The sequence below is a fragment of the Pygocentrus nattereri genome, chromosome 6 (genome assembly GCF_015220715.1).
Source record: "Pygocentrus nattereri isolate fPygNat1 chromosome 6, fPygNat1.pri, whole genome shotgun sequence".
Classification (NCBI taxonomy): Eukaryota; Metazoa; Chordata; class Actinopteri; order Characiformes; family Serrasalmidae; genus Pygocentrus; species Pygocentrus nattereri.
Genome location: NC_051216.1, coordinates 45,971,880 through 45,999,298, shown reverse-complemented (window position 1 = coordinate 45,999,298; position 27,419 = coordinate 45,971,880). Strand labels below are relative to the sequence as shown.

At 43.6% G+C, this 27,419-nt stretch overlaps 1 protein-coding gene across 10 annotated transcripts in view; it reads right to left on the bottom strand.

The window, feature by feature from the left end:
* Window positions 1-27,419, bottom strand: part of lrch1 (leucine-rich repeats and calponin homology (CH) domain containing 1) — an 87,317-nt gene that overhangs the window by 44,668 nt on the left and 15,230 nt on the right. For all 10 annotated transcript variants that reach the window (XM_017724652.2, XM_017724654.2, XM_017724646.2 and 7 more), the window contains exons 2-6: window positions 15,206-15,350; window positions 9,108-9,234; window positions 6,312-6,417; window positions 1,906-2,042; window positions 695-825 (exon numbers count right to left, since the gene is read on the bottom strand). In XM_017724652.2, coding sequence (XP_017580141.1) covers window positions 695-825; window positions 1,906-2,042; window positions 6,312-6,417; window positions 9,108-9,234; window positions 15,206-15,350 — 646 coding nt within the window. The remainder of the gene's footprint in view (window positions 1-694; window positions 826-1,905; window positions 2,043-6,311; window positions 6,418-9,107; window positions 9,235-15,205; window positions 15,351-27,419) is intronic.

Here is a 27,419-nt window from a genome sequence, read left to right as displayed (position 1 = left end):
AGCAAGTTACAGACTATTCATCAATACATGTTGTGCAGTAGGCTGGACAATATACAGCTAAGGTTTATATTAATAGACGACTCGAAAATCGACCGAAAACAGCCCACTAACCGCTTTTCTACACTATCCGAAATGAAGGTTCTGTTCAGGTCCATTTCTCGTATAAGGTCTCAAAGTACAAACAGTGTAAATGTTCCCTCAAAGGTTCTACAGTGGGTTCTAAGGTCTGATTGTGAAGCTTAGATCAGTTCCTCCAGGTGAAAAGTTGGTATTTGTTCCTTTTCATAACCGAATGATTTAAAACAGAGCAGTAGAGTAAAAGCCTGGAGGCGAGGCGAGGCGGGGTGTGGAGTCAGTCCAGCTTAGAACAGATCATTTCAGTGGATTATGGTCCAGTTAGGTTCCCTGAATAAAGGCGCTGAGATGGACCCTTGAGGGGACCACCCCAGTGACAAGAGGGGAACTTGGAAGTAGACACCTGTCCACCTGACTGCAATCAGGTGGACGCCAGCTATTCTGGTTCCACCCCCGTCAGTGTAAAACCATCATTCCACTGGGGTAAAGCAGCCACCTTGCTGGCTGGTTGGTGGGTTGCTTTATCACTAAGATAGTTTAGCAGTCTAAGTAGCTAATATCTAATGGGTAAGTAAGGCAAGTCTTTTTCTAGCATTAAAAAGCGGCTACAGGGACTGACCTGCCAGCAGAGGGCCGTGATAGGCTGAGGCGGTCCATGACTGGCAGGTAAAGGGAATCTGGCATCTTATCACCACGGCAGGCCTCCATCATCAGGTACTTAAATATGTGGACTTTCCCCTTTATACAAATCTGCGAGACGAGATCAGACAGACGATAAAACACACACGTTACAGAACACACGTTAAAGGCAACACTCATTTGTAATGTCTTATCTTATACCAGGAGTCGGCAACACGCTGATCATTACTGTCCAGTTGCGGCTCCACAGTTGAACTAGATTAGTAAGTAGAACTAAAATAATCCTCCTTTACAGTAAAATAAAGCTCTGCTGATCCTTCAACACAGTTTAACAGTAAACGGTCTTAAACGCTGGAGTTAATGTAGAACTGCTGATTCACCCTTTAACCCTGAAGATCAGCGCAGACGGCTGGTGACCATAGCAACACAGACAGCAGTCTCGCCCAGCTAGTAGACTTATTTAAGTTATATGCGTTTATCGTCACTCCAGCCGGTTTCCTGATACGTTTAATCTGCAACCAGAAACTGTCAAACGCTAAAAAGTCGGTGAAGTCACTGAAGCCAGTTTCTCATTCAAATTGTTCTGTTCCACCTTAAATGGTGCAGCCGTTACATTCTGGCAGCTCAGGCAGCATTTAAGGTGGAACGGGAGAATTAGAACCAGAATCTCGTGAAGGACCAGCGACTTCGGCCTCGTAAGAAGTCGAATGTTGAGAGACATTTTACAAGAAACGGCTCCACTTTTGTGGAAAGGGTTCCTGTCAGAGATGCGAGAAAAGCAGCCATAGCTGAACTAACGTTTTTTGGATTCGTACCCAATTTTCTCCCCAATTTAATCGTCTCCAATTCCTCCCACTAGTTAGGACTCCCCCAAATCACATGATACGACCAGCACTGGGTGGGTGAAGGCAAACACAAGCTTCCTCCGAGACCCGTGAAGCCCCACCGTATCTTTTCAAACTGCCACTAATGCAACATCACTGAAAAGCTACAGCTGAGCTAAAGCTTAAAGCAGAGCAAAGGTAATCAGAGATTTTGCTTATATTATATTTTTAGCCTGTACTAGTACCATCAGCACGTCCTTACATAAATTATAAAATGCTGCAGCTCCCAAGATGGTTTGATTTTTGGCTTTTCTTAACATTTGGGTTGCGACCCCTGACTTATACGGTTACGTGTGGCTACTATTACCTGAGCTGGGGGGCTCTGTAGTGGGTTGTTCTCAAGCTGTAGTGACTGCAGTTGAGTCATTTTGCGGTAGCAGACAGGAATAGTGGAAACTTTGTTGCAGGAAAAATCAAACTTTACCAGAGGTAGATCAGCCAAGTCTGAAAAACACACAAAAATAAACACAGAGTCACCTGACAAGGCAACTGGGGATGAGAATATAGACGTATAGGTGTGTATACAGTATATATATATATATATATATACATACATACATACATATTCACACTATGGACTGAGAATAGTCCACCAACCAAAAATACCCAGCCAACAGCGTCCAGCTGGCAGCGTCCTGTGACCACTGATGAAGGACTAGAGGACGACCAACACAAACTGTGCAGCAGCAGATGAGCTGTCGTCTCTGACTTTACATCTACAAGGTGGACCCACAAGGTAGGAGTGTCTAATAGAGTGGACAGTGAGTGGACACAGTGTTTAAAAACTCCAGCAGCACTGCTGTGTCTGATCTACTCGTACCAGCACAACACACACCAACACACTAGCACCAGGTCAGTGTCAGTGCAGTGCTGAGAATGACCCACCACCCAAACAGTACCTGCTCTGTGAGGGTCCATGGGGGTCCTGACCACTGAAGAACAGGGTAACAGAGTATCAGAGAAACAGATGGACTACAGTCTGTAACTGTAGAACTACAGAGTGCAGCTATACAGTAAGTGGAGCTGATAAAGTGGACAGTGAGCGCAGAAACGAGGAGGTGGTCAGAATGTTACGCCTGATTAATGTATATCAGTCTTAAAAGCACAGGAACAAAAACAGCCTGTGTGTCCTACAGGAATAGAGGTGAAAATATGGTCATGTAGATATGAATTATGATTGTTTCTAATAAATAAACCCTTATAAACACTGGCAAAATAAAAAAAAGCAAAACAAGGGCAATTTAATTATGATATTTATGTCTCAGAAAGACTGGCTGTGATCTTCCTTGCTAATATACTGAATTTAATGTGTACTATTAATATCCACAGAGTTCACATAATTCAGCAGTTAAACACGATCAAACTGTACTACTAAACTGATTATAGCCATCTATCCATTTATCTATAAATCTATAATAAATAGCATTTTTATACAAATATAAAAATACTTTTTCATAGAAAGGCACAAATAAATCGAATTTAATCAGTCATTTTCTTTTCTAATTCAACCAGGAGTCTAGACTTGAAGCTCCGTCTCAGCTGACCCACTTACTGAGACACAATTAACCCTGTGATTTATAGAGCGCTCTGGAGACCATCTGCGAAGTGAGCGCTAAATTATAAATGTTAAGAGATCGTCTCTAAACTCTGACATCACGATATTACAGTTACACACACACACACACACACACACACACACACACACACACACACACACACACACACACATATTATGGCCAAAAGTATTTGGACAACTGACCATCGCACTTATATGAGCTTGCTGGACATCCCTTTCTAAAACCATGGGCATTAATCTGGAGTTGGACCCCCTTTGCGTCTATAACAGCTTCCGCTCTTCTGGGAAGCTTTCCACAGATTTTGGAGCGTGTCTGTGCGGATTTGTGTCGTTCAGTCAAAACAGCATTTGTGAGGTCTAGTTCATCCCAAAGAGGTCAGGGCTCTGTGAGGCCACAGGAGTTCATCCACATCAAACTGGTCATCCATGTCTTTATGGAGCTGCTTTGTGCACTGGGGCTCAGTCATGCTGGAACAGGAAAGGCTCTTCCCCAAACTGCTGACACAAAGCTAGAAGCAGATAACTGTAAAATGTCTTCGTGCTCCAGCATCAACATCACCCTTCACTGAAACGAAGAGCCCAAACCCTGCTAAACAGCCCCAGCTCATGATCCCTCCTCCACCAAACTTTACCGTTGGCTCTTCAGTAGGTGGCGTTCTTCTGGTTGACACTCAGCCCTGAGCATAGTGGCCTGCTCGGCCATGGAAATCCTTTTATGAAGCTCCTGACAAACAGTTCTTGGGCTGATGTTGCTTCCAGAGGCAGTTTGGAACTGCCTATCTTTCAGCAAGCGATGCAACAGAAGGTTCAGCTCTAAGCAGCATCGCTCTGTGAGTTCGCGCAATGAACTTCTTCATGGCTGAGCGGCTGTTGCTCTCACCCTGTGTTCGGCGGCCTCTTTTCACCTCTTGTCGCCCCCAATCGCCGATCGCTCGTCGCCTGTGGCCGTTTCTGAACTCCAACTGACCGTTGGTTGTCATGGTTTCACTGACACCCAACACAAATCAGATGCGTCCCAGCTAAAATTAAAAATCCTGGTCAGAAATCGCCTGCGTGCTTATTTTTATTTAACCCCGGTGTCTGTGCAGTCAGTATGTGAGGAAGACAGTATTTGGTATTTGTGATTTCTGTCTATTTGCAGTGAAAGAACCACTGCCGTTATTCCATCTTGTAGGAATGATCATCTGGGAACCAAAAAAGGGGCGCAGAGTTTCAGAGCGGCAGAGGTATAGTGTGTACTACGCTGCTCAGTGCTCACATTGCTTCGCTCCTCATTTACCTAAAGTTAAACTCTCCTCAATTATGTCGCGTTGCTGACCTCTCCCACTTTGCGTAGCCCTCGTTCTCGTTGTCTGCGGTCACTAGAAATCACCAGCTCCCACTGTATACGAATGACCTCTGGCTGCCTTGTCACGTCGCATTGCTGCCAGTGTGAACGCTTCCATTTCACAATAATAGGACTTACAGTTGACCAGGGCAGCTCTAGCAGGGCAGACCTGTGGCATCATATGACAGTGCCACATATAAAGTCACATTAATATCAGTTAACATCATTTCCTGTAGAGTGAATGCTGGAAGCTTGGGCAGTAATGACTTCATCAGCGCACGAGAGAAAAACTAAGAAAAACAAAACAGACAATAAATCAGACGCTTAGCTGCAGATCTCTCAGACAGCACGGTCTAATTAAACGCTTACACTCCAGGCTATTAATCTTCTGCTCTGAGCAAGTGGGAAAACTCCCAATCCTATTTTTATAACCAGTCAGCATACTTTTCTTAATTAGCTGAACGGCAGAAATTCAGCCGTAAGTGGCCTTTTTTTTCGCTAAGGTCAGTTGTTGACGCAACTCATCGCACATTTCCCTGAAAACGCTGCTTAGCATGATCCCATTAGTGCTTGGAGTTCTTCTCTCTGCTATTTAAAGAGCTTTCAGCACAAGATCCCGTTTCCACTGAACAGCGCTCTTATACAGCAGATGTTTTCACAACCTCAGTCTCGTCCTCGTCTGGCAGGCAGAGGGCTTTTCATCATTAAATGACGGAGTTTAGTATTTTAATACGGGGGCTGCGCTCACAGCATATCGCTGCTGGCGGAAGAAAACCACGTATCTCCAAAATGGGAAAAAACCTACTTTACTTTTAATGCAAGTCAATGGAACCAGCGTTTAATTTGGTCCATCCATCATGAAATTTATATATGATGTAAATGATAACAGGCAATTTTAAATCATGTCAAAAACTGAAAAATCATGTTTTTTCTGCTATTTTATTTTTTTGTTACCATTATCCTACCTCTCTTCATCCCTTAGAATTAAACTCTGTTTTTATTACCGTGCCTTAAGACTAATATGTGTAAATGAGCTCTGTTCTGATTGGCTGTGCTGTGTAGTGCCTCGTTCAAAAAGCAGTCCAGCCAGAAACACTCCTTATTACTTCAGTGTGAATGGGAGGGTCTAAACCGCTGTAGGCAAATACACACGAATCAGGCGTAACATCATGACCACCTCCTCGTTTCTACACTCATAGTCCATCTTACCGGCTCCACTTACTGTCTAGCTGCACTCTGTAGTTCTACAGTTACAGACTGTAGTCCATCTGTTTCTCTGATACTCTGTTACCCTGTTCTTCAGTGGTCAGGACCCCCATGGACCCTCACAGAGCAGGTACTGTTTGGGTGGTGGGTCATTCTCAGCACTGCAGTAACACTGATGTGGTGGTGGTGGTGTGTTAGTGTGTGTTGCGCTGGTCTGAGTGGATCAGACACAGCAGGGCTGCTGGAGCTTTTAAACACCTCAGTGTTGCTGCTGGACTGAGAACCTGTGGGCAGCGTCCTGTGACCATTGATGAAGGACTAGAGGATGACCAGCACAAACTGTGCAGCAGCAGATGAGCTGTCGTCTCTGACTTTACGTCTACAAGGTGGACCGACAAGGCAGGAGTGTCTAATAGAGTGGACAGTGAGTGGACACAGTGTTTAAAACTCCAGCGGCGCTGCTGTGTCTGATCACCACCGCTGTAAAGAGTCGTTTAGGGTCTCTACATTGAACCATTTCAAATCAAACCACTCTGAATGACGTTACATCTCAACCACTGAATCATGCAGACAGGTTTCAGCAGGACTGGATGCGAGAACACACCTTCAGGTAGGACGCAGATAAGATTCCGCCGCACGTTGAGTTCTCGCAGAGCTTTGAGTCGTCCGATGTGCCGAGGGAGGGCTGTGACCTCATTACAGCTCACGTCCTGGAACATATATACAGCCATATTACTGTAAACGGTCATTTACCAAGCTTTTTTACTAAAGCAAGTTTGAAGTACATCAAGTTTTACAGCAATATTTCGGACAAAAATTCAATCTACACCCAATATTCCCCCCCATATCCCGAATGTAGTGCGTCAGTCCAAACGTTTGATGTCTGAAGTTTGCTTCATTAGCTTTACAGTGGAGCTGCATGGCTAATGTAGCTACCAAGTAATGGAAGTATATACCCCACCAATTAGCATTCTGCTAACTGTCCTAATTAGTAGTGGCTAGCAGGTCAGTAATCTAAAGGCCATTACACATCGTAAGCACTTTTTTTCATGCAGTTTACCTGGACAACAATAAATCAATTCAAACGTGTATAGCTAATGGTATATATATATATATATATATATATATATATATATATATATATATATATATATATATATATAGTACTTCACTCTGTATTGTAGTTTATTGTATTGTATCTTATTGTTATTGTATTGCATTGAATGGCTCAGAGTTCTGCGTTCAACTCTGGATCTTTTTCTCTTGGTGTCTGCAGTGACTGTTTCTAGCAGTATCTGAGCTCAGGACCGTCTTTTTCTCTAAGCTATTGGTAACTAGCAAAGATACTTTCTCTAGATTGACAAAGCACTTCTTGTAAGTCGCTCTGGATAAGAGCGTCTGCTAAATGCTGTAAATGTAAATGTAAGTGTGTGTGTGTGTGTATATATATATATATATATATATATATATATATATATATATATATATATATATATATATATATATATGTGTGTGTGTGTGTATATATATATATATATATATATAGGCACTGTGCACTTGTGTGGTCTAGCACTTTACGGCTGATCTGTTGTCACTCCTAGATGCTTCCATTTCACAACTATAGCACTTACAGTTGTCTGGGGCAGATCTAGCAGGACAGAAACTTCACAAACTGACTTGTGGAGGAGGTGGCATCCTACCGTGAGTATATAAACTCACTGTATATATCAGTATATATCGGTATTAAAAAACGCTGTGAGTGTCGCCAATAGAGACAGAGGCAATGAGAAACTCCCTAAGAGCATTAGGAAGAAACCTTGAGAGGAACCAAGACTCAAAAGGGGAATCCATCCTCCTCTGGTCAACACCGGACAGCAAAACAATAGCAGCAAAGAACTGACCATCAATACAAGTATAAAATAGAAAAAAGGCAACAGCAGGAAATGCAATGATTAGGATTAGAAAATGCAGCAGTGTCAGCAGAACAACAATGGGTGTGGCTGAGTGTGTGTATACACTGTGTATATTATATATATATATATATATATATATATATATATATATATATATATATATATATATATATTTATTTCACTGTTCTCAGAAGAAAAGCTTGTATCTTAGTATAGGAACTTTACAGGAGAAGGAAAAAACCTACTCTACTTTTAATGTAAGTCAATGGAACCAGACGTCTTTCCAAGTCATTTTGGGCCGTTTCGTTTGGTCCAATAGTCATGAAATGTACAGACAGTGTAAAGCAGAACAGGCATTTTTGAATTATGTCAAAAACTGAAAAACCTGTGCGTTTGCTGTAATGACCCGTTTTGTCTGTTTCTTTGTGTGTGCATGTTCAACAGGGGGCGCCCTCCTAAAATCAGTCACAGAGCCTCCAAGCCCATACGTTCAGGAATCTCACTCTTGCCTTGACGTGGAAGTACACCTGTCCTGACCAGCCTAGACCAGTGCAGCATGCATCTCTTCACTTTGCTGGATTTGTTAAATTCCCCAAAGATCCGTTAGATGTTGTGAAACCGTGAATTCTGGGAAAGCAGGGGAGGAGCGCCATTTGTTTTTCCCACCTTTTCTCCTGTTTATACAGGGGGAGTTGGCATAGCTGCCTGTGCGTTTGTTTCGTTTCTTTTTAGGCTTGGTGAGTTTTTAAACCCTTAGTTGTTTCGTTTATTATTTTGGCACTAGCTCCTCCCTGCAGTCACACCATCCCACCCAGCCGAACATCTCGCCACCGAGACTCATATATAAATAAAGCTCAGCTGCTTTCTGGGGTAAATGGAGTCTGGTGTTTGGTCTGGCAGCAGGTCTGGGCAGAGAGCTCACTCTCATTTTCTGTTCCGGCTTGACCCTCGGCTGGGTCATAAAGTTTTAGGCCAAAATTTCTATCTGTTGTAACAGAATGTCCAAGACATCAGGCAGCACATTCAGAAGTGTTTCCTGTACTTTCTATGAGGGACTGTTTAGAGGTGGACGTCTGGTTCCTATCACCGCCACTGTGAATGATTCTGGAGCATTTTACACCAAACCACTCTGATTGACTTTCATTACAGTCTGATCATTTAAGTAAGTAATTAAGTAGTAATTATCAGCTTCTCTTCCGGCTCAATTGCTACTCCTGGTAAACATTTAATGTACTGTAGTGTTTAATTACAGCTCTGTCAATATAAATGTACCTGTAGTCTGTAAGCATAACCCACTGAGTTCACAAACAAAGGAGACACACAGAAAGGCAGTCAGAGCACATGTAAATATAATCTCATACATATGCAAATGCTGCCGGAAAACCAGAGGAATAAACACACACACAGACACACACAGACACACAAACACACAGACACAGAGACACAGAGACACACTGACACAAACACACACACACACACAGTCTTACCAGTTCCATGAGGCTGCTGAGCTGGCTGAGGCTCTCGGGGAGAGCATTGAGTTTGTTGTTGCTGGCGTTAAGGACCCTCAGTGGAAGACCACACACACACGCCGGCAGCACCGACAGCTGGTTACGACTGAAACACATGAACAACAAAAACATAAACAACATAAAAACAACATCATTCACATTCACATAACAGCTCCCTCTGCCTTTCTGTTCATTTTAGGCGTTTTAAGGTGTTCAGTATATAAACGTTGGGCGTTTTAAGGTGTTCAGTACACAAACGTTGGGCGTTTTAAGGTGTTCAGTATATAAACGTTGGGCGTTTTAAGGTGTTCAGTAAATAAACAGGTGTTAAGGTGGTCATGCAACCTTTTGCATGAAGATAAATTATAATGCAAAAACATTCATATAAACAAAAGATGTAGAAAAATAAGAAAAATAATAAATAGTAGAAAAATGAGAGTCAACAGAAACCAACAACACTGAGAATTCTCCAAAGCTCTGCACTTAATGCTACAAAATGCATATTATTAAAAAAATCCGTTTCCTGGACGAGGACTAAGCCTAGTCTAGACTATACTTTCATTTCAATGGAAAAATCTCCATTCTAAATTCTGTCTAGTAAAGGATTAGAGCTAAACCCTACCTGGAAAACCAGCCCTGTGATTTCCTGCTTTTTGTGAAATTTGAGAATCGCACCAGTCAAAAAAGCAAGTTTAACTAAAAGCACTGGTCTTATTGGTGGACGTCATCAGAGCTCCTCTACTTCATTACTGTTAACAAAAGTTGGACATCAGACAGAATCTACTAAAAGCACAGTTCACATAGTTTATCACATGGTACACAATGGAGAGCTTTAACTAAAATCACACAAGGTTTAGGCGAGCTGAGTTCATTAGACAAACAATTTCATGCAGTTAAAAAAATACAGATGAAGAAATTCACAACATTTAGTTTATGATAGTGATGGTGTTTGGACGAGTGTGTTAACTACTGACACGCTTTAATAGCTGTGATGAGCTGCAGAAACTGAGCTGCAGCGGCAACATGAGCAAAAAGAACAAAATCGGACCAAGCATTGCACCCTGTGGTGCACCACACAGAAGATCATACCCATCTAGAAATCTTTCCCTACACTGCCAAATAAAGAGATGAGGATCAGAAACTGCTAAGGTGGTTAAAAGATTATTACATAACCTGCAACAACTACAGCTAAACATATGTTCCTGAAACGGGATGAGACTACAGAAAAACACCCGTTTCTGCCAAAGCAGTGGGGTCGTTACAGCCTGATGATCTGCCAGTCCTTGGATAGTTAGTGTTAATAACCACATTAGTAGGGTTAACAGGGTTCAGTTTTCATAAACAATAAAACAAAAGTTCTATTTTCTCTTGTTTTGGCTCATAATGGGCCACAGCTCATAAATTTAAAAGTACAAAAAAAAAAAAAAAAAAGTTGTTGACTCATGGTATGGTAGAATCAGCTGAACTTGGTATGAACTAAGGTATATTAGACGGTTGCTAGGGTATTGCCAGGTGGTTGCTATGGTATCCTGAGAGGTTGCTGGGCTGTTGCTAAGTGGCTGCTACAGCATCCCCACTGGTGGCTATATGGTTGCTATCTTATGCCAAAAGGTTCCTAGGGTGTTGACGGGTGGTTGTTATGGTGTCCTGATGATTGCCGGGGTGTTGCTAAGTGGTTGCTACAGTATCCCAAATGGTTTTGAGGATGTTGCTAGGTGCTTGCTATTGTATTACTGTTGCAATTGTATCCCAGGTGGGTTGCTATAGTGTTGCATGGCTGTCATGGTATCCCCGATGGCTGCTCTGCTGTTGCTATGTGGTGGCTATAGTATTCCAGGTGCTTGCTAGGTGTTGCAATGTGGTAGCTATGGGATCCCAGATGGTTCCTAGGTGGTTGCTAGTGTTGCTAGGTGGTTACTATGATACCACATGTAGTTGCTAGGGTGTTATTGGGCAGCTGTTATGGTGTCCTCCATGGTTCATAGGGTGTTGCTAATGGACTTGGACTCTTGCCCCCAATTCATTTTCTATGGGAATTTTCTATTTTGTCGGGTGACTTTCTCGGCTCCTGAATGGAAGAGAACAAATATTCTATGAATAAACGTGGCGATAATGGATGTAGAGATGTTCCTGTTATGGCTGTGAGACGACAGACACTGAAGCAGATTGGATTCCTGTGTGTTTATGAAATTCCTGCTTAGTCCAGAGAGCATCAGTCAGTTCCTGTTAAACAGCTGAGAGCGTTCTCTCCTCCCTCGCTCTCCTCCCTCGCTCTCTCACTCTTACCCTTCAGTTTTCATCCTTTTCCACATTACAGAAGCTGGTTTATACAAGGGAGAGAGCGAGAGAGAGAGGGGAGAGGGAGGGAGAGCGGGAGAGAGAGAGAGAGAGAGAGAGAGAGAGAGAGAGAGAGAGAGAGAGAGAGAGAGAGAGAGCGGTGGAGAGGGAGGGAGAGAGCGAGAGAGAGAGAGAGAGAGAGAGAGAGAGAGAGAGAGAGAGAGAGAGAGAGAGAGAGAGAGAGAGAGAGAGGGAGAGAGGGAGGGGGAGAGAGAGAGAGAGAGAGAGAGAGAGAGCGGGGGAGAGAGAGAGCGGGGGAGAGAGAGAGAGAGAGAGAGAGAGAGAGAGAGAGAGAGAGAGAGAGAGAGAGAGAGCGGTGGAGAGGGAGGGAGAGAGCGAGAGAGAGAGAGGGAGGGGGAGAGGGAGAGAGAGAGCGAGAGAGAAAGCGAGAGAGAGAGAGAGAGAGCGGTGGAGAGGGAGGGAGAGAGCGAGAGAGAGAGAGAGAGAGAGAGAGAGAGAGAGAGAGAGAGAGAGAGAGAGCGAGCGAGCGAGAGAGAGAGAGAGAGAGAGAGGGAGAGAGGGAGGGGGAGAGAGAGCGAGAGAGAGAGAGAGGGGGAGGGGGGGAGAGAGAGAGCGGGGGAGAGAGAGAGAGAGAGAGAGAGAGAGAGAGAGAGAGAGAGAGAGAGAGAGAGAGAGAGAGCGGTGGAGAGGGAGGGAGAGAGCGAGAGAGAGAGAGGGAGGGGGAGAGGGAGAGAGAGAGCGAGAGAGAAAGCGAGAGAGAGGGGGAGAGGGAGAGAGAGAGGAACAGAAAGAGAAAGAAAAAGGAGAGAGACCGAGTGAAAAAGAGGGAGGGAAAAAAAGAAGGTGAGAGGAGAGAGAGAGAAAGCAGGAAGAGGGAGAGAGAGGTGAGAGAGGAAAGAGAGAAACGAGGGAGGGGAAGAGAGGAAGATCAAAGAGTAAAAGAGAGTATGAAAATAGTGAAAGAATGTGAATAAGAAAGACATGCGAAGAGTGAAAGAAAAAGAAATAAAAGAAAAAAGTAAGATGCAAGAGAGACAGAGAGTGAAAAAGAAAAAGGTGAGAGACAGAGTGAGATGAGAGAGAGACAATGAGAAGAAAGAAAGAAAGAAAAAAGAAAAACAGAAAAAAGGGAGAGAGAGAACGAGTGGGAAGAGCGAAAGGAGACAGAAAGAGTGAAATGAGTGAAAATAGTAAAAAGAATGCGAGAAAGCTTGAGAAAGAAGAGAGGCAGAGAGAGAAAGAGGAGAAAGTAGTTGAGAGAGGTGTGTGTGTGCATACACACACACACACACGCACACACACACGCACACACACACGCAGACACACACGCAGACACACACGCAGACACACACACGCAGACACACACACGCAGACACACACGCACGCCCTCCGATCAGGCAGAACATCATGACCACCTCCTTGTTTCTACACTCATGGTCCATTTTATCAGCTCCACTTTCTGTATAGCTGCGCTTTGTAGTTCTACAAAGTGTGTCTGATCAACTTGTACCAGCACAACAATGTGTGTGTGTGTGTGTGTGTGTGTGTGTGTGTGTGTGTGTGTGTGTGTGTGTGTGTAGAGAGAGAGAAACAGGTGAAGGAGAGCGGTAGAGAGGGAGAGAGTGTTATAGTAGAGCTGTAGGTGTTGAGTGTTGAGTGCTGTAATGGCTGTGCTGTACGAGCTGTTCTCTCTCAGATTATATAACACTGTCGATGCGGTGTGTGTGTGTGTGTGTGTGTGTGTGTGTGTGTGTGTGTGTGTGTGTGTGTTGGATTATGTAACTCCAGCAGCTCGCTGTGTGTGGGGGAGTGTGTGTGTGTAGCTACTCCTCTTTACCTCAGCAGCATATAAACACACTCACACCAACCAGCAGACACACAACAAAACACTCTTCCCACAGAATCTTCCCAGCCCTTCACAATGAGTTTACACGCACTCAGTAATCCGCTACCTGCAGAAAATCCGATTTTGCACTCGAGTAATCAGATAACCGGGAAACTCCAGGTCTACACGAGTCAGACAACAATCAGATTTCTACTTTACGACCAGCCGATGAACTCACAGAAGACGCGACGTACCATCCGATTCATGTAAACACTACTCCGATCTAGAAATCCGATCTAGAAATAGAGGCTGGAGTTTGGCTCAGTAATCAGATTTCCCAGCGCATGAAAACTCTTACTCTGATTTCTATCGGAAGTCTTTCCGGACAGTAACAGCAGCCGAGAGGAAAGGGTTCAGGTGTACTTTGTTACGCTTTGTAAACACCCTGGACAGGCTACCAGGGCAGACACGCAGAAATGCACTCGGACACATTCACACCTAGGGGCAAATCAGCATCTACAATAACAGCATCCAACCATGCTGTTGGCACTGCGCTGGCATGAGTGCCACCCTAGCTAATGTCACAGCTGTCTGTGTTTACATGCAAAGATTTTCTCCAATCTGACTGAACACATTCCGATTATAAATCAAGACTGAGGTGTTTATTCTCACTCTACTCAACAATCTGATGAACATCTCCGTTTAAATGCTCACGACAGGTGATCCGATCCAAAATTATGCGTACAGAATCACTAGAGACGTTACCATGACAACCAGCATCACATGAGGTCCAGTCAGAGTGAGATGAGCAGCAGTGAGCAGTGATTGTGTTTTTAACTGCTTTAAAATGACGTCAGACTCAGGAAAACGTCCTTCACACGTCCTTATTAAAGAAGGCCGAGAGGAAGACGTCGTGTTCTGAGTCACAGAAGCTGGACGTCCGTCGCACCGCCGTCTTTTAAAGACCACAGGATAAACTTTGCCACTATGGCGCGACACACATGCAGAACGGACTCCAACAGACTCAGGATCACCCACCTCGCTCAATCGGATGGAAATTGCATTCTGAATGGCCTCAATCAGGCTAGACTATTCCAGTCGAAGTGTATACATGGACGTCGTCTATTCCGATTGAGTTATTAGTCATATTATTAACGGATTACTAGGCTGCATGTAAACGTGGCTACTGTTAGGTGTGTAACGGTAAACAGAAGTCATGGCTTGGTTCACACCACAGCTTGGACATCACAGTTCAGAATGACTTCGGTAGAACAGAAAAACGCAACGAAGACACCAAAATAGTGGGCTGGAGGTTAGGGATCCAGCCTCATGACCGGAAGGTCGCCGGTTCAATCCCCAGAGCCGACAGCACATGACTGAGGTGTCCTTGAGCAAGACACCTAACCCCCAACTGCTCCCCGGGCGCTGCAGATAGGGCTGCCCACCGCTCCGGGCAAGTGTGCTCACTGCCCCCTAGTGTGTGTGTGTGTGCTCACTAGTGTGTATGTGGTGTTTCACTTCACGGATGGGTTAAATGTGGAGGTGAAATTTCCCTGTTGTGGGACTAATAAGGGTCTCTTAATCTTAAAATAGTTGGTGTTATTTTATTTTTGTTATTTTAATAAATCCCCTCTCTCCTTTTATCTTGATAGCTGCCTTTCTCAACTCTTGGGGTCAGGAATTAAGGCACGGTTGCTGGTACGAATCCTCCATAAGGTTAGACCGGATCACTCCTCTGCAGACCGCCACTGCTAAAGGCTTACGAGGCAAGGTTTCCAGGTAGAACTCAGGCTTTTGAAATTTGGGTCCGCATTACGTTCATCGATCTTGGCACATACCACATGTTCTCCGTGGGACTCTCTCACGCTCGTTTCCTGTCACTGCACGTTGGAGAAAACAGTGACATCATCGCGGTCATTCACAGCTTTCTGGCAACCATGACGTACACGCATACCTGATGTTGAGTGATGTTAGAGACTGCAGGCTGATGATGCTGTCAGGAATGCTTCTGATGCAGTTGTGATAAAGGTTCAGCGTTTCAAGGGAGACTAAATGGACCACTTCAGGTGGAACGTCCGTCAGGCGGTTCTTCGACAGGTCTAAAAGGAAAGGGAGAGAGACGGTTAAACAAGAAACCGTTTACTTCTGGACTTCATATGAGAACGATGTGCTTTGAAGCATCAACAGGCAGACCTTGCAAAGCAGGTACTCTTTCGCTTCATGGACTTTTTTTAAGTTATGAATTATTTGCCGACTGTGCTGTTTAAATGTACAAACATCCACTTCTAAGCAACCTTTTTACCCCCCAGGACAAACCTATGTTCATGACTCTCTTAAAGGATAAGAAATTTCTACCTGCTAGATCTGCCCCAGACACCTGTAAGTGCTATTACTGTGAAATGGAAGAGTCTTGGAGCAAGAAAAGCTCAGTTACAGTGTGGCAGACCAAACAAACTCAAGCAGTTAGCAAGAAAAATTGCCTGTCCTATGCTACATCACTCACTACAGAGCTCTATAAGCAACATCAGAACAAGAACGCTGCATCTGGAGCTTCATGAAATGGGTTTCCATGTCTGAGCAGCTGCCCATAAGCTTAAAATCACTATGCGCAATGCCAACTGTCGGCTGGAGGGGTGTAAAACACACCGGCACTGGCCTCTGGGGCAGGGGAAACGTGTTCTTCACGCTTCACTATGTGGCACTCTAATGGAGGAGTCTGGGTTTGGTGGATGCCAGGAGGACCTTACCTATCAGAATGCACAGTGCCAACAGTGAAGTTTGGTGGAGGAGGGATAATGGGCTAGGGTTGTGACGGGTGATGTTGATGCTACAACACACAAAGATATTTTAAACAATTCTATGGTTCCACTTGGAGGGACCCTCTCCTGCTCCAGCATGGCTGTGTTGCTTTGCTCAAAACGAAGTCTATAAAGATGGAGATTAACGAGTTCAGTGTGGAGGAACTCCAGTAGTATGGAATCTCAAAGGAAGGCACCTCCTTTGCATTGATCCGAGTTGCTGCCCGGAGGTCAGCTCAGTTAATACTTTAATGTGTTCATTTTTAATGCAAGTCTAAATGTAATTTAAGACCACAATTTGCCATTTTAAAGTAGACCCCATGTTGCTGTGCCTGTTTGCTTGCTTAACACCAGCTTACATTAGTTGATTACACACCTTGTGTCCCTATAGCAACTTCATGCTATTAAATATGTGACGTCAGGTGTTTTTTCATTATTATCATCAACTCCAACGCCTGGGTTTATCTTAAAGATGTTGCTAATTCAAGTTTACGATGGTTTTATACTGATTCAGGCCTTCAATTAGTAAAATGCAATTTCAGCCTAATTAAGACCTTTAAATGACTTACAAGACAGCACGATTTAAAGCTCTCCGATCGGCCGTTACATTTGACTTCTGCTGATTTTCCAAATGTTTTTCATGGGTCTGCACCTGAGATGTAAACAACGTCACTGAAACTGGTTTGACGTGAAACGGTTCACTGGGGATGTCTTTACAGTGGTGGCGATAGGAACCGAGCGTCACCACGTCTACAACACAGGCATTTTATTTACTATCCAAAACCACCAATGAAGCCGCACCTGTCTTCTGAGCTTTCCATGGAATGCTGATGATGGGAAAACAGTGATTAATATGAAACAATTCGTTTTCTTTGGGGGGTTTAGCCTCACAGTGCCCTTCATGTACCCCTCCATCATGAATGTACTACAAAACATATCTTATGCCAAAAGCTTGTCAAAACTTTCATGAAGCAACGGCTCTGAGAAAAGGAAAGTTTCTCTAGAATGGAGCGTTTCACATCAAACTGCTGTAACTTTGTTTACATGTGATCAATTTAGTCATGCAAAAACGTTGATAAATCGGTGGAATTCCCCTTTAACGGCCATTCCCTGCAGTTCTACTCACGGCCACAAGGAGGCCCACTCACAACTGTACATGCTGAAGCAGAGTGAGTATTGTTTATGCAGGTGAAGGAGGGAACTCCAGGGCTAACACTACTTCCTGAACACACACACACACACACACAGCAGGTTGTACTGTTCTTTATTGTTCTCTGGTATTTTACTGTAAATAAGCTGTAATTTTCACTCTGACTGGAAGATCAACACGGAAATCTGCATTACATCATTTTAACACACACACACACACACACACACACACAGCCCCTGATTCATGCTTTTAGAGCCATAACTGGAAGCTGTAACAGCTCAGCTTGTGCTTCATACGCTTGAAGATGACCTCATCACTATGACGACCCATAGTGACTATGGACCATTCTTGTTAGTTCAAACTGTGGTTCCTGGGTGAGTAAATTAAATTAAATAAATAAAATAATTCAGACCAAGTGTTATGTTCTGATCTATTTAAGCCCAAGGCATCAAATGAAATATTAATAAACTAAATACAAAATCATCATTCATAAGCTACACTATACTGCCAGAAGTATCCACTCATCCAGCTTCACACGCATATGAACTTGAGTGACATCCCATTCTTAATCCATGGGGTTTAATATGATGTCGGCCCACCCTTTGCAGCTATAACAGCTTCAACTCTTCTGGGAAGGCTTTCCACAAGGGTTAGGAGTGTTTATGGGCCTGGCTCAGAGTCTCCACTCTAATTCATCCCAAAGGTGTTCTATGGGGTTGAGGTCAGGACTCTGTGCAGGCCAGTCAAGTTCTTCCACACCAAACTGGCTCATCAGTGTCTTTATGGACCTGCTTTGTGCACTGGTGCGCAGTCGTGTTGGAACAGGAAGGGGCCGTCCCCGAACTGTTCCCACAAAGTTGGGAGCATGAAATTGTCCAAAATCTCTTGGTGCTGAAGCTTTAAGAGTTCCTTTCACTGGAACTAAGGGGCCGAGCCCAACTCCTGAAAAACAACCCCACACCATGATCCCCCCTCCACCAAACTTTACTCTCGGGACAATGCAGTCAGACAAGTACTGTCTCCTGGCACCTAAATTTAAGGTGGCATAAAATTTAAGGTGGAACTCTCTTTAAGGGAGCACTAAATTTAAGGGGGAACTCCATTTTACGATGGCACTAAATTTAAGGTGGCACTGAATTTAAGGTGTAGCTGCATTGAAAATAGCACTAAATTTAAGGTGGCATAAAATTTAAGGTGGAACTCTCTTTAAGGGAGCACTAAATTTAAAGCGGCACAGAATTTAAGGTGGCATTAAATTTAAGGTGAAACTGCAATTATCATAGCAGTAAATTTAACATGGCACAGAATTTAAGGTGGAACCTTCATTTACGCTAGCACCTTGCAACGCATTACCATTCACCTTGGATAGCGTAGCATCCGCTTAGCAACATTTTAGCAACCCACAACGGACTTTGACTATTTTGATGTTTTAACGTAATTATCTGTTTTTTTCAAGCCAACTTAAAGTTCGTTCACAAACGTTGCCCTTCTAGTTTTATTTGAAACTTTTGGCACAAAATTAACTCTGTAAATCTCTCACAGCAACGTTCCCCCAACTAATGTAAAGCCTTACCAGAAGAAAAGAGGCTCTTACTGCAGCAAAGCAGCACAAACTTCCTACTAATACCCTTGAGTTCAGGAAAAAACTGCCAGGTGAGCAGGTGTCCACAAACTTTTGGACATCTAGTAGGTAAAAAACCCTTCTGGATGCTAATCCTCCAAAAATCGAGACATTTATTTAAATGCAAATGAACTGCATTTCATTCTCAATGCGGCGTTAATCCCTGCTCCACTAATCTGTTCATACGTTAAATTAACCAAGTTTTATCTCAGTGGCAAACAGCTGGAATTACACCACGCCGATAACGTAGTCTCAAAAATGACTTCCTGGGAATTTATGTTTCCATAAGGAAACAGTGCTGCCAAAAAACAAACATTCACATCCGGAACGGCGGCAACAGCCCTCCTAATAAATAAAAGACGCTGCCGTTCGCAAACACACACGTTCATAAACGCAGCGCTCTGCTCAGCGCCGGCCTCGGGCACTGGATGCTGCGGTTGGTGTATAAATAGATTCTGTGCTTTAGAGAATCAACTGTGTCACGACACACACACACACACACACACACACACACATCACACACTGAACACACACACAACACACACACAGAACACACACACACTGAACACACACTGAACACACACTGAACACACACTGAACACACACTGAACACACACTGAACACACACTTCAGCCATATAACAGCTCCTTCACGTGGATCAGCTTAGCTTATAACACTACACATGTCCATACACACACACACACACACACACACACACACACACACACACACACACACACACACACACACACACACACCTAAACACAGTCTTTACAACCGTTTAGCTCAGCCGCCAGCGGGTTTTGTCTGTCAGCACTGTGTGAAAGTTTTAGGCGTCTAAGCTAATTTTTAAACAGCAGTGAGTTTATCACAATATACATTAGAATAAAGTCGTATTCATAATTCAGATAAACAGAAAAACTATAAACAGTAACAAGAATTTCTTGGGTCCATATTTTTCCTGGACACCTTCACAGCCGCCACAGAGACTCGTTAATATCATCAATGACATCATGAGCTCAATTTACTGAGCACTGATTGGTCAAACCAGGAGCTGCTTTTTAACTACATATAATACTGGGCTTCCTCGAGGAGGAGAGGCTTGGAGATGGGTCAACACACACACTGACACCCAGAACATCACTATTTATATATATATATATATAGAATCATTATTAATATTCTATGAATTTGGTTTATTCAAATATTAACACTTTTCTCAGCAAATAAACAGATTCTGAAGTTTGTGTCTTGGGTGCCTCAGACTTTCGCACAGCGCTGTATCACCACGAAAGAAAGCAAATAAGCTTAGTTACAGTCAGTAACACAACTATCTCAGGAAAACAGTAGTTGATATCTTGGGAACTAGTTCGAAGAACAAAGTCTGGCTCCAGATTTCTCCCCGACGCCCTCAGCTGTCGCATGGATTGATCAAACTCCATCAGCAGCAACTGATTCAACATAATGAAGCACTGATCAGATTAACCAGGTACTCCAATCCATACTGGGCTTCCTTCCTTAAACAGGCCTGGAAATGCTTCAAACACACACACGGACACACACACACAATCACTACATGCGCTGTTTGTATTTATACACAGTGTTTTTCTGAACAAACTCTGTGTCCAGTTCTGTACTGTATACTGTAGTTTATCTGCACAGTAAGAATTTACTTGTTCAGATTTTATGGAAGAGTAGTATAAACATGTACTCATTCTATCTAATGCATACATAAAGATATATAAGATATACATGTCATTATAATCGTGCACAAACCTCATATCTATGTCAATTTTATTCCATCTTGTTACATTAAATTCCATTAAAAGTTCCTGTAAACTTACTAATTAATAATGATAATAATCACTATTATACATGTTTTATATATGTATGAATGTCAATCAATATAGAGCTATATGTATACATACATTATACAGTACATGCATACACACACACACACACACACACACACACACAGACACATATATATATGATTCAAAAGGTCCTGCTGTCCTTTACATTGTATGTACATTTTATGATGAATGGACCAAAACAAACAGCCCAAAATGACTTACATTAAAAGTAAAGTAGGTTTTTCCTGCTATTGTGTGTGTGTGTGTGTGTGTGTGTGTGTGTGTGTGTGTGTGTCAGTGGAACCAGACGTTTTTCCAAGTGATTTTGGGCCGTTTGTTTTGACCCATTCATCATGAAATTTACACACAGTGTAAAGGACAACAGGCGTTTTTGAATCATGTCAAAAACTGAAAAACAAATATATATATATATACACACATACACACACACACACACACACACACACACACACACGTTATGATTATGTTGCTGCACACATTGTATGACACTTCTCTTTAAACAAAGCCTTAATTACCAACAAAATTCAGCTGCTACTGTTTTTAGCTCAGCTCAGTCAGATGCACAGTGGCCAGATGGCGCGATGCTGAGTGCTGAGGAAGAAGCTTCCATTATTTGCATTAGCCTCCTACCTTCAGACTTCAAAAACCAAATGACCAACTGTGTTTAATGAGAGAGGAAGCTGAGTACATCAGATCTTTTAGCTGAACTGTTTTCTGACAGGCTTTGTTGTGGTGTGTGTGTGTGTGTGTGTGTGTGTGTGTGTGTGTGTGTGTGTGTGTGTGCGCGTGTGTGAGACAGATGGAGGGTGTTCAGAAATCAGGTCTTTTAAAATTCCTGTGGGACACTGTCATTCCTGTGGAGGAATATGTGGACCAGAGCTTGCTCACTCTCTCTCGCTCTTGCTTTCTCTCTCTTTCTCACAACACACACACACACACACACACACAATATGGCTCAACACCAATAATAGCACTTACAGTTGTCTGGGGCAGATCTAGCACGATACACTTCACAGAGTCTACTCCACTGCCAGTCTTCGTCTATGGAGACTCCATGGGCTTTTATCTACCTGTGACCCGTGGGTGTAGCTGAAACACTTGTACTCAATAATATGGAGGGGTGTCCATATACTTTTGGCCATGTAGTGCATATAACAGTACTGTGCCAAAGCTTTAGGCACCTGAGAACATTGGATTGTAGAGTGGTGAACTCCTCCTCATCTTCACTTCTGAAAGTCTCTGAGATGCTCTTTATACCCAATCATGTTGCTGACCCGTTGCTTATCAACCACCAGGTGTTTTTTTGGCACTACACAAATTTACCAGCCATTTGTTCCCCGTCCCACTGTTTTTGGACCCTGTTGTTGGCACCAAATTCAAAATGGGCACATATTTTTAAAAAAACAATAACAATTTCTCAGTTCTAAGATTTGACATGTTGTTTTTGTGCTATTTCCAATAAACAGAGGGTTTGAATGATTTGATCACTGCATTTTGTTTTTATTTAAATTTCGCACATCGACCCAACTCAGACAAACACCTACAAGAAAGGAAAATCTAAAAGATTTGTAAACCAAATCTTAAATTCAAGAAATGAACGAAACGAGGAGCGCACTGAATATAACAAAAACAAACATACACACACACACACACACACACACACACATATATATATAAACACACACACACACACACCAAGCAGGCACATTCTACGCTCACTGTCCACTTTATCAGCTCCACTTACTGTATAGCTGCACTCTGTAGTTCTACAGTTACAGACTGTAGTCCATCTGTTTCTCTGATACCCTGTTACCCTGTTCCTCAGTGGTCAGGACCCCCATGGACCCCCACAGAGCAGGTACTATTGGTGTGGTGCATCACTCTCAGCACTGCAGTAACACTGATGTGGTGGTGGTGTGTTGTGCTGGCACGAGTGGATCAGACACAGCAGTACTGACTAGAATAGTACTGTTTGAAGCTCCATATACTGAGGAGCTCATTGCTTGTTTGGTCCAGACTGCTTCGTCCTAGCGAGAGTTACTACAGAATACTCGGGGCCTCTTTCGAGCGAAGCTCCCTGTATTTAGGTTCACAGGTTCTATGAGGTTCTATTCTCCAGCGTCATGCTCAAATTTTCCCATTCCACTTTAAACGGTGGCAGCATTCTGGACCTCGCCGTAGCTAGAACTGTGACAGAATCGTTTTCCAGTAGTCACTGAACTCATCGTGAAATGTCGTAGCGTCTCCTGCATTAGTTGAGCGTCTGCGACAGGCAAAACGACACGGCGAATAAAAGTTTCTGTCGAATTTCGAGAGCGTCTTTCTTGTACGCTGAGGGCTTTAGTTCCAGTGAAGGGTGATGTTGACGCTACAGCACACACAGACATTTTAGACGCTCATAAGCTTCCAACTTTGTGGCAGCAGTTTGGGCCTGCGCAGAACCCTGACCACAAACCCCTCTGAACATCTTTGGGATGAACTGGTGCGTTGATCGCGAGCCAGGCCTTCTCATCCAGCATCAGTGCCTGACCTCACGAAATCCAGTAGAAAGCCTTCCCAGAAGAGGCTGTTAGAGCAGCAAAGGGGCAGCAACTCCACATCAACGTGCATGGATTTGGAAAGGGGTATCCAGCAAGCTGTAGGTGTGTAGTTACACAGAACATACACTGTAAACGAAGGAACGCCAAATGTTTAGCTAATAACAATAAGACCACATATCTGAAAAACCCACCCGCCCCTGGCTGTCAGCAGAACCCACCATCCCCCTGAACTCGGCCACTCTCCATAGATCATCTCACACCTGAAGCCAAAGTTTTGTCCAGAAACATTGAGCTCTTTGCTTCAACACTGAGACAGAAAGTTGCCTCTGACTCCAGAGCGGTCACCCTCAACCACAGGACGAGGCCACACCCAGCAGCACCATAATCACAGAGAGCGCGTGCCCTGCTGCCCACTACACAGGGAAAGAGCAGCAGCATGTTAAACGGGGGGATGGAGAAACAGAAAGAAAGAGAGATTTCTGAACATGTGATGTTTTACCACTTCAGTGTTGGAGTTTTTTGCTCTATATGAGGACCTTAAGTTCTAAACTGCAATAATCTACTGACGACTATTTATTTAACCAACTAATCGTACTATTCCTATTAGGGCTGCAGTCAAGACTCACCTTCCAAGTCCAAGTCCAAGACTATTTGACACAGGGTCAAAACTAAAGTCTAAAAAACAAAAAAAACAGGTGAGTGAGACCAGGTCAACACCAAAACTCAAAAGAACAAACTTTATTCCACACAAAGTCTTCATTAGTATTTATCTGCATCCACGAGAAATCCCTGGAGAAAATATAGGAACCAGCGCCCGCTCCGAACACATCCAACCAGCGCCCGCTCCGAACACATCCAACCAGCGCCCGCTCCGAACACATCCAACCAGCGCCCGCTCCGAACACATCCAACCAGCGCCCGCTCCGAACACATCCAACCAGCGCCCGCTCCGAACACATCCAACCAGCGCCCGCTCCGAACACATCCAACCAGCGCCCGCTCCGAACACATCCAACCAGCGCCCGCTCCGAACACATCCAACCAGCGCCCGCTCCGAACACACCCAACCAGCGCCCGCTCCGAACACATCCAACCAGCGCCCGCTCCGAACACATCCAACCAGCGCCCGCTCCGAACACATCCAACCAGCGCCCGCTCCGAACACATCCAACCAGCGCCCGCTCCGAACACATCCAACCAGCGCCCGCTCCGAACACATCCAACCAGCGCCCGCTCCGAACACATCCAACCAGCGCCCGCTCCGAACACATCCAACCAGCGCCCGCTCCGAACACACCCAACCAGCGCCCGCTCCGAACACATCCAACCAGCGCCCGCTCCGAACACATCCAACCAGCGCCCGCTCCGAACACATCCAACCAGCGCCCGCTCCGAACACACCCAACCAGCGCCCGCTCTGAACAAACCCAAATCAATGCCCGCTCTGTCATTTGTTGCTCTGATGGGCCTCAGTATTCATCGTGCATCACTGGTTAATCTAAAGATTTCTGTCCATTGACAGCCTGTTTATTTTCTTTATTCTGTGTTCAAAATTGTACAGAAATGGTAAAATCTTATCTTTCATTTATTTTGGTTTTGTTGTCCTTTCATTTTGCTTTCAGGTATCACCTACAGGAGAAGGGGTTCCCCTTTTGGGTCTTGGTTCCTCTCAGGGCTTCTTTCATCTCGTAGGGATGTTCTCTTTCCACTGTCGTCTATGGAGACGCTCATCTGGACCTTAAACCCAGTTACTGTAAAGCTGCTCCGCGACGACGCCTCTTATACCCCATAAATAAGTGCTGACTTGAAACATTTTGGCTGAAAATGATCAAAAAAAGCAATTTTGGTTTTTGAGTGAATCAGAAAAAGCAAAAAAAATGTATCTGAAAACAAAATAAAAGATCAGAAAGTGTCAAAATCGAAGAATTTTAATAATAACGATGATAATAAAACAGCGTGGTATTGGGTATCGGCTCCATACCGCTCTCGTTTACTCATATTCATTAAAAATGCACCAATACCAGCATCCGACACCACCCGGCCACTCCCTGAATGTCTGATCAACTACATTTGAGCTAAGACGGAGGTGGTTTGATTTTTTAGCAAACTATCATTTAAAGGAAACTGATACTTCCCACAGGATTTCACTTCTGCAGGTGGAGTTAATGCTTCTAACCACACTTACCTACTGTACAGTGGACCTACACTGACCAGCCAGGTACACCTCCTCATATCTACTCTCATTGTCCATCTTATCAGCTCCACTTACTGTATAGCTGCTCTCTGTAGTTCTACAGTTACAGACTGTAGTCCATCTGTTTCTCTGATACTCTGTTACCCTGTTCTTCAGTGGTCAGGACCCCCATGGACCCTCACAGAGCAGGTACTCTGAATATTGGATATTTTTGGTTGGTGGACTATTCTCAGTCCAGCGGTGACACTGAGGTCTTGAAAAACTCCAGCAGCCCTGCTGTGTTTGATCCACTCAGACCAGCACACCACACACTAACACACCACCACCATGCCAGTGTTACTGCAGTACTGAGAATGACCCACCAACCAAAAACATCCAGCCAACAGCGTCCTGTGACCACTGATGAAGGACTAGAGGATGACCAACACAAACAGATGAGCTGTCTCTGACTTTACATCTACAAGGTGGACCGACAAGGTAGGAGTGTCTAATGGAGTGGACGAGCTTGGTTCAGGGATCGGCTCTAGAATGTCCTCGAGTGGCCACCTCAATCCCTGGATTTAAATCCCATTGGAAATCTTTGATGGGATTTAAAGGAAGGAAAGGGCAAAGACTCCAACAGAGAGATGTCAGAAGCTTGTAAGCACCTACTGGAAACGTATACAGGTTATGAATTGTAAAGGTAGTGCCGTGAAATGCTGACTTTGGGGGTTGAATAATTTTGCACATGGACATTCATGAACTGTTATACAGTTTCTCATTAGACTGAATGAATAACCGACTCTAAATGTAGATATTGTGATATAAACCGAGTCCGTTCTACAGTTTCTCATTAGGCTGAATGAATAACCGACTCTAAATGTAGGTATTGTGATATAAACCGAGTCCGTTCTACAGTTTCTCATTAGACTGAATGAATAACCGGCTCTAAATGTAGGTATTGTGATATAAACCGAGTCCGTTCTACAGTTTCTCATTAGGCTGAATGAATAACCGACTCTAAATGTAGGTATTGTGATATAAACCGAGTCCGTTCTACAGTTTCTCATTAGACTGAATGAATAACCGACTCTAAATGTAGGTATTGTGATATAAACCGAGTCCGTTCTACAGTTTCTCATTAGACTGAATGAATAACCGACTCTAAATGTAGGTATTGTGATATAAACCGAGTCCGTTCTACAGTTTCTCATTAGACTGAATGAATAACCGACTCTAAATGTAGGTATTGTGATATAAACCGAGTCCGTTCTACAGTTTCTCATTAGGCTGAATGAATAACCGACTCTAAATGTAGGTATTGTGATATAAACCGAGTCCGTTCTACAGTTTCTCATTAGGCTGAATGAATAACCGACTCTAAATGTAGGTATTGTGATATAAACCGAGTCCGTTCTACAGTTTCTCATTAGACTGAATGTATAACCGACTCTAAATGTAGGTATTGTGATATAAACCGAGTCCGTTCTACAGTTTCTCATTAGGCTGAATGAATAACCGACTCTAAATGTAGATATTGTGATATAAACCGAGTCCGTTCTACAGTTTCTCATTAGACTGAATGAATAACCGACTCTAAATGTAGGTATTGTGATATAAACCGAGTCCGTTCTACAGTTTCTCATTAGACTGAATGAATAACCGACTCTAAATGTAGGTATTGTGATATAAACCGAGTCCGTTCTACAGTTTCTCATTAGGCTGAATGAATAACCGACTCTAAATGTAGGTATTGTGATATAAACCGAGTCTGTTCTACAGTTTCTCATTAGGCTGAATGAATAACCGACTCTAAATGTAGGTATTGTGATATAAACCGAGTCTGTTCTACAGTTTCTCATTAGACTGAATGAATAACCGGCTCTAAATGTAGGTATTGTAATATAAACCGAGTCTGTTCTACAGTTTCTCATTAGGCTGAATGAATAACCGACTCTAAATGTAGGTATTGTGATATAAACCGAGTCTGTTCTACAGTTTCTCGTTAGACT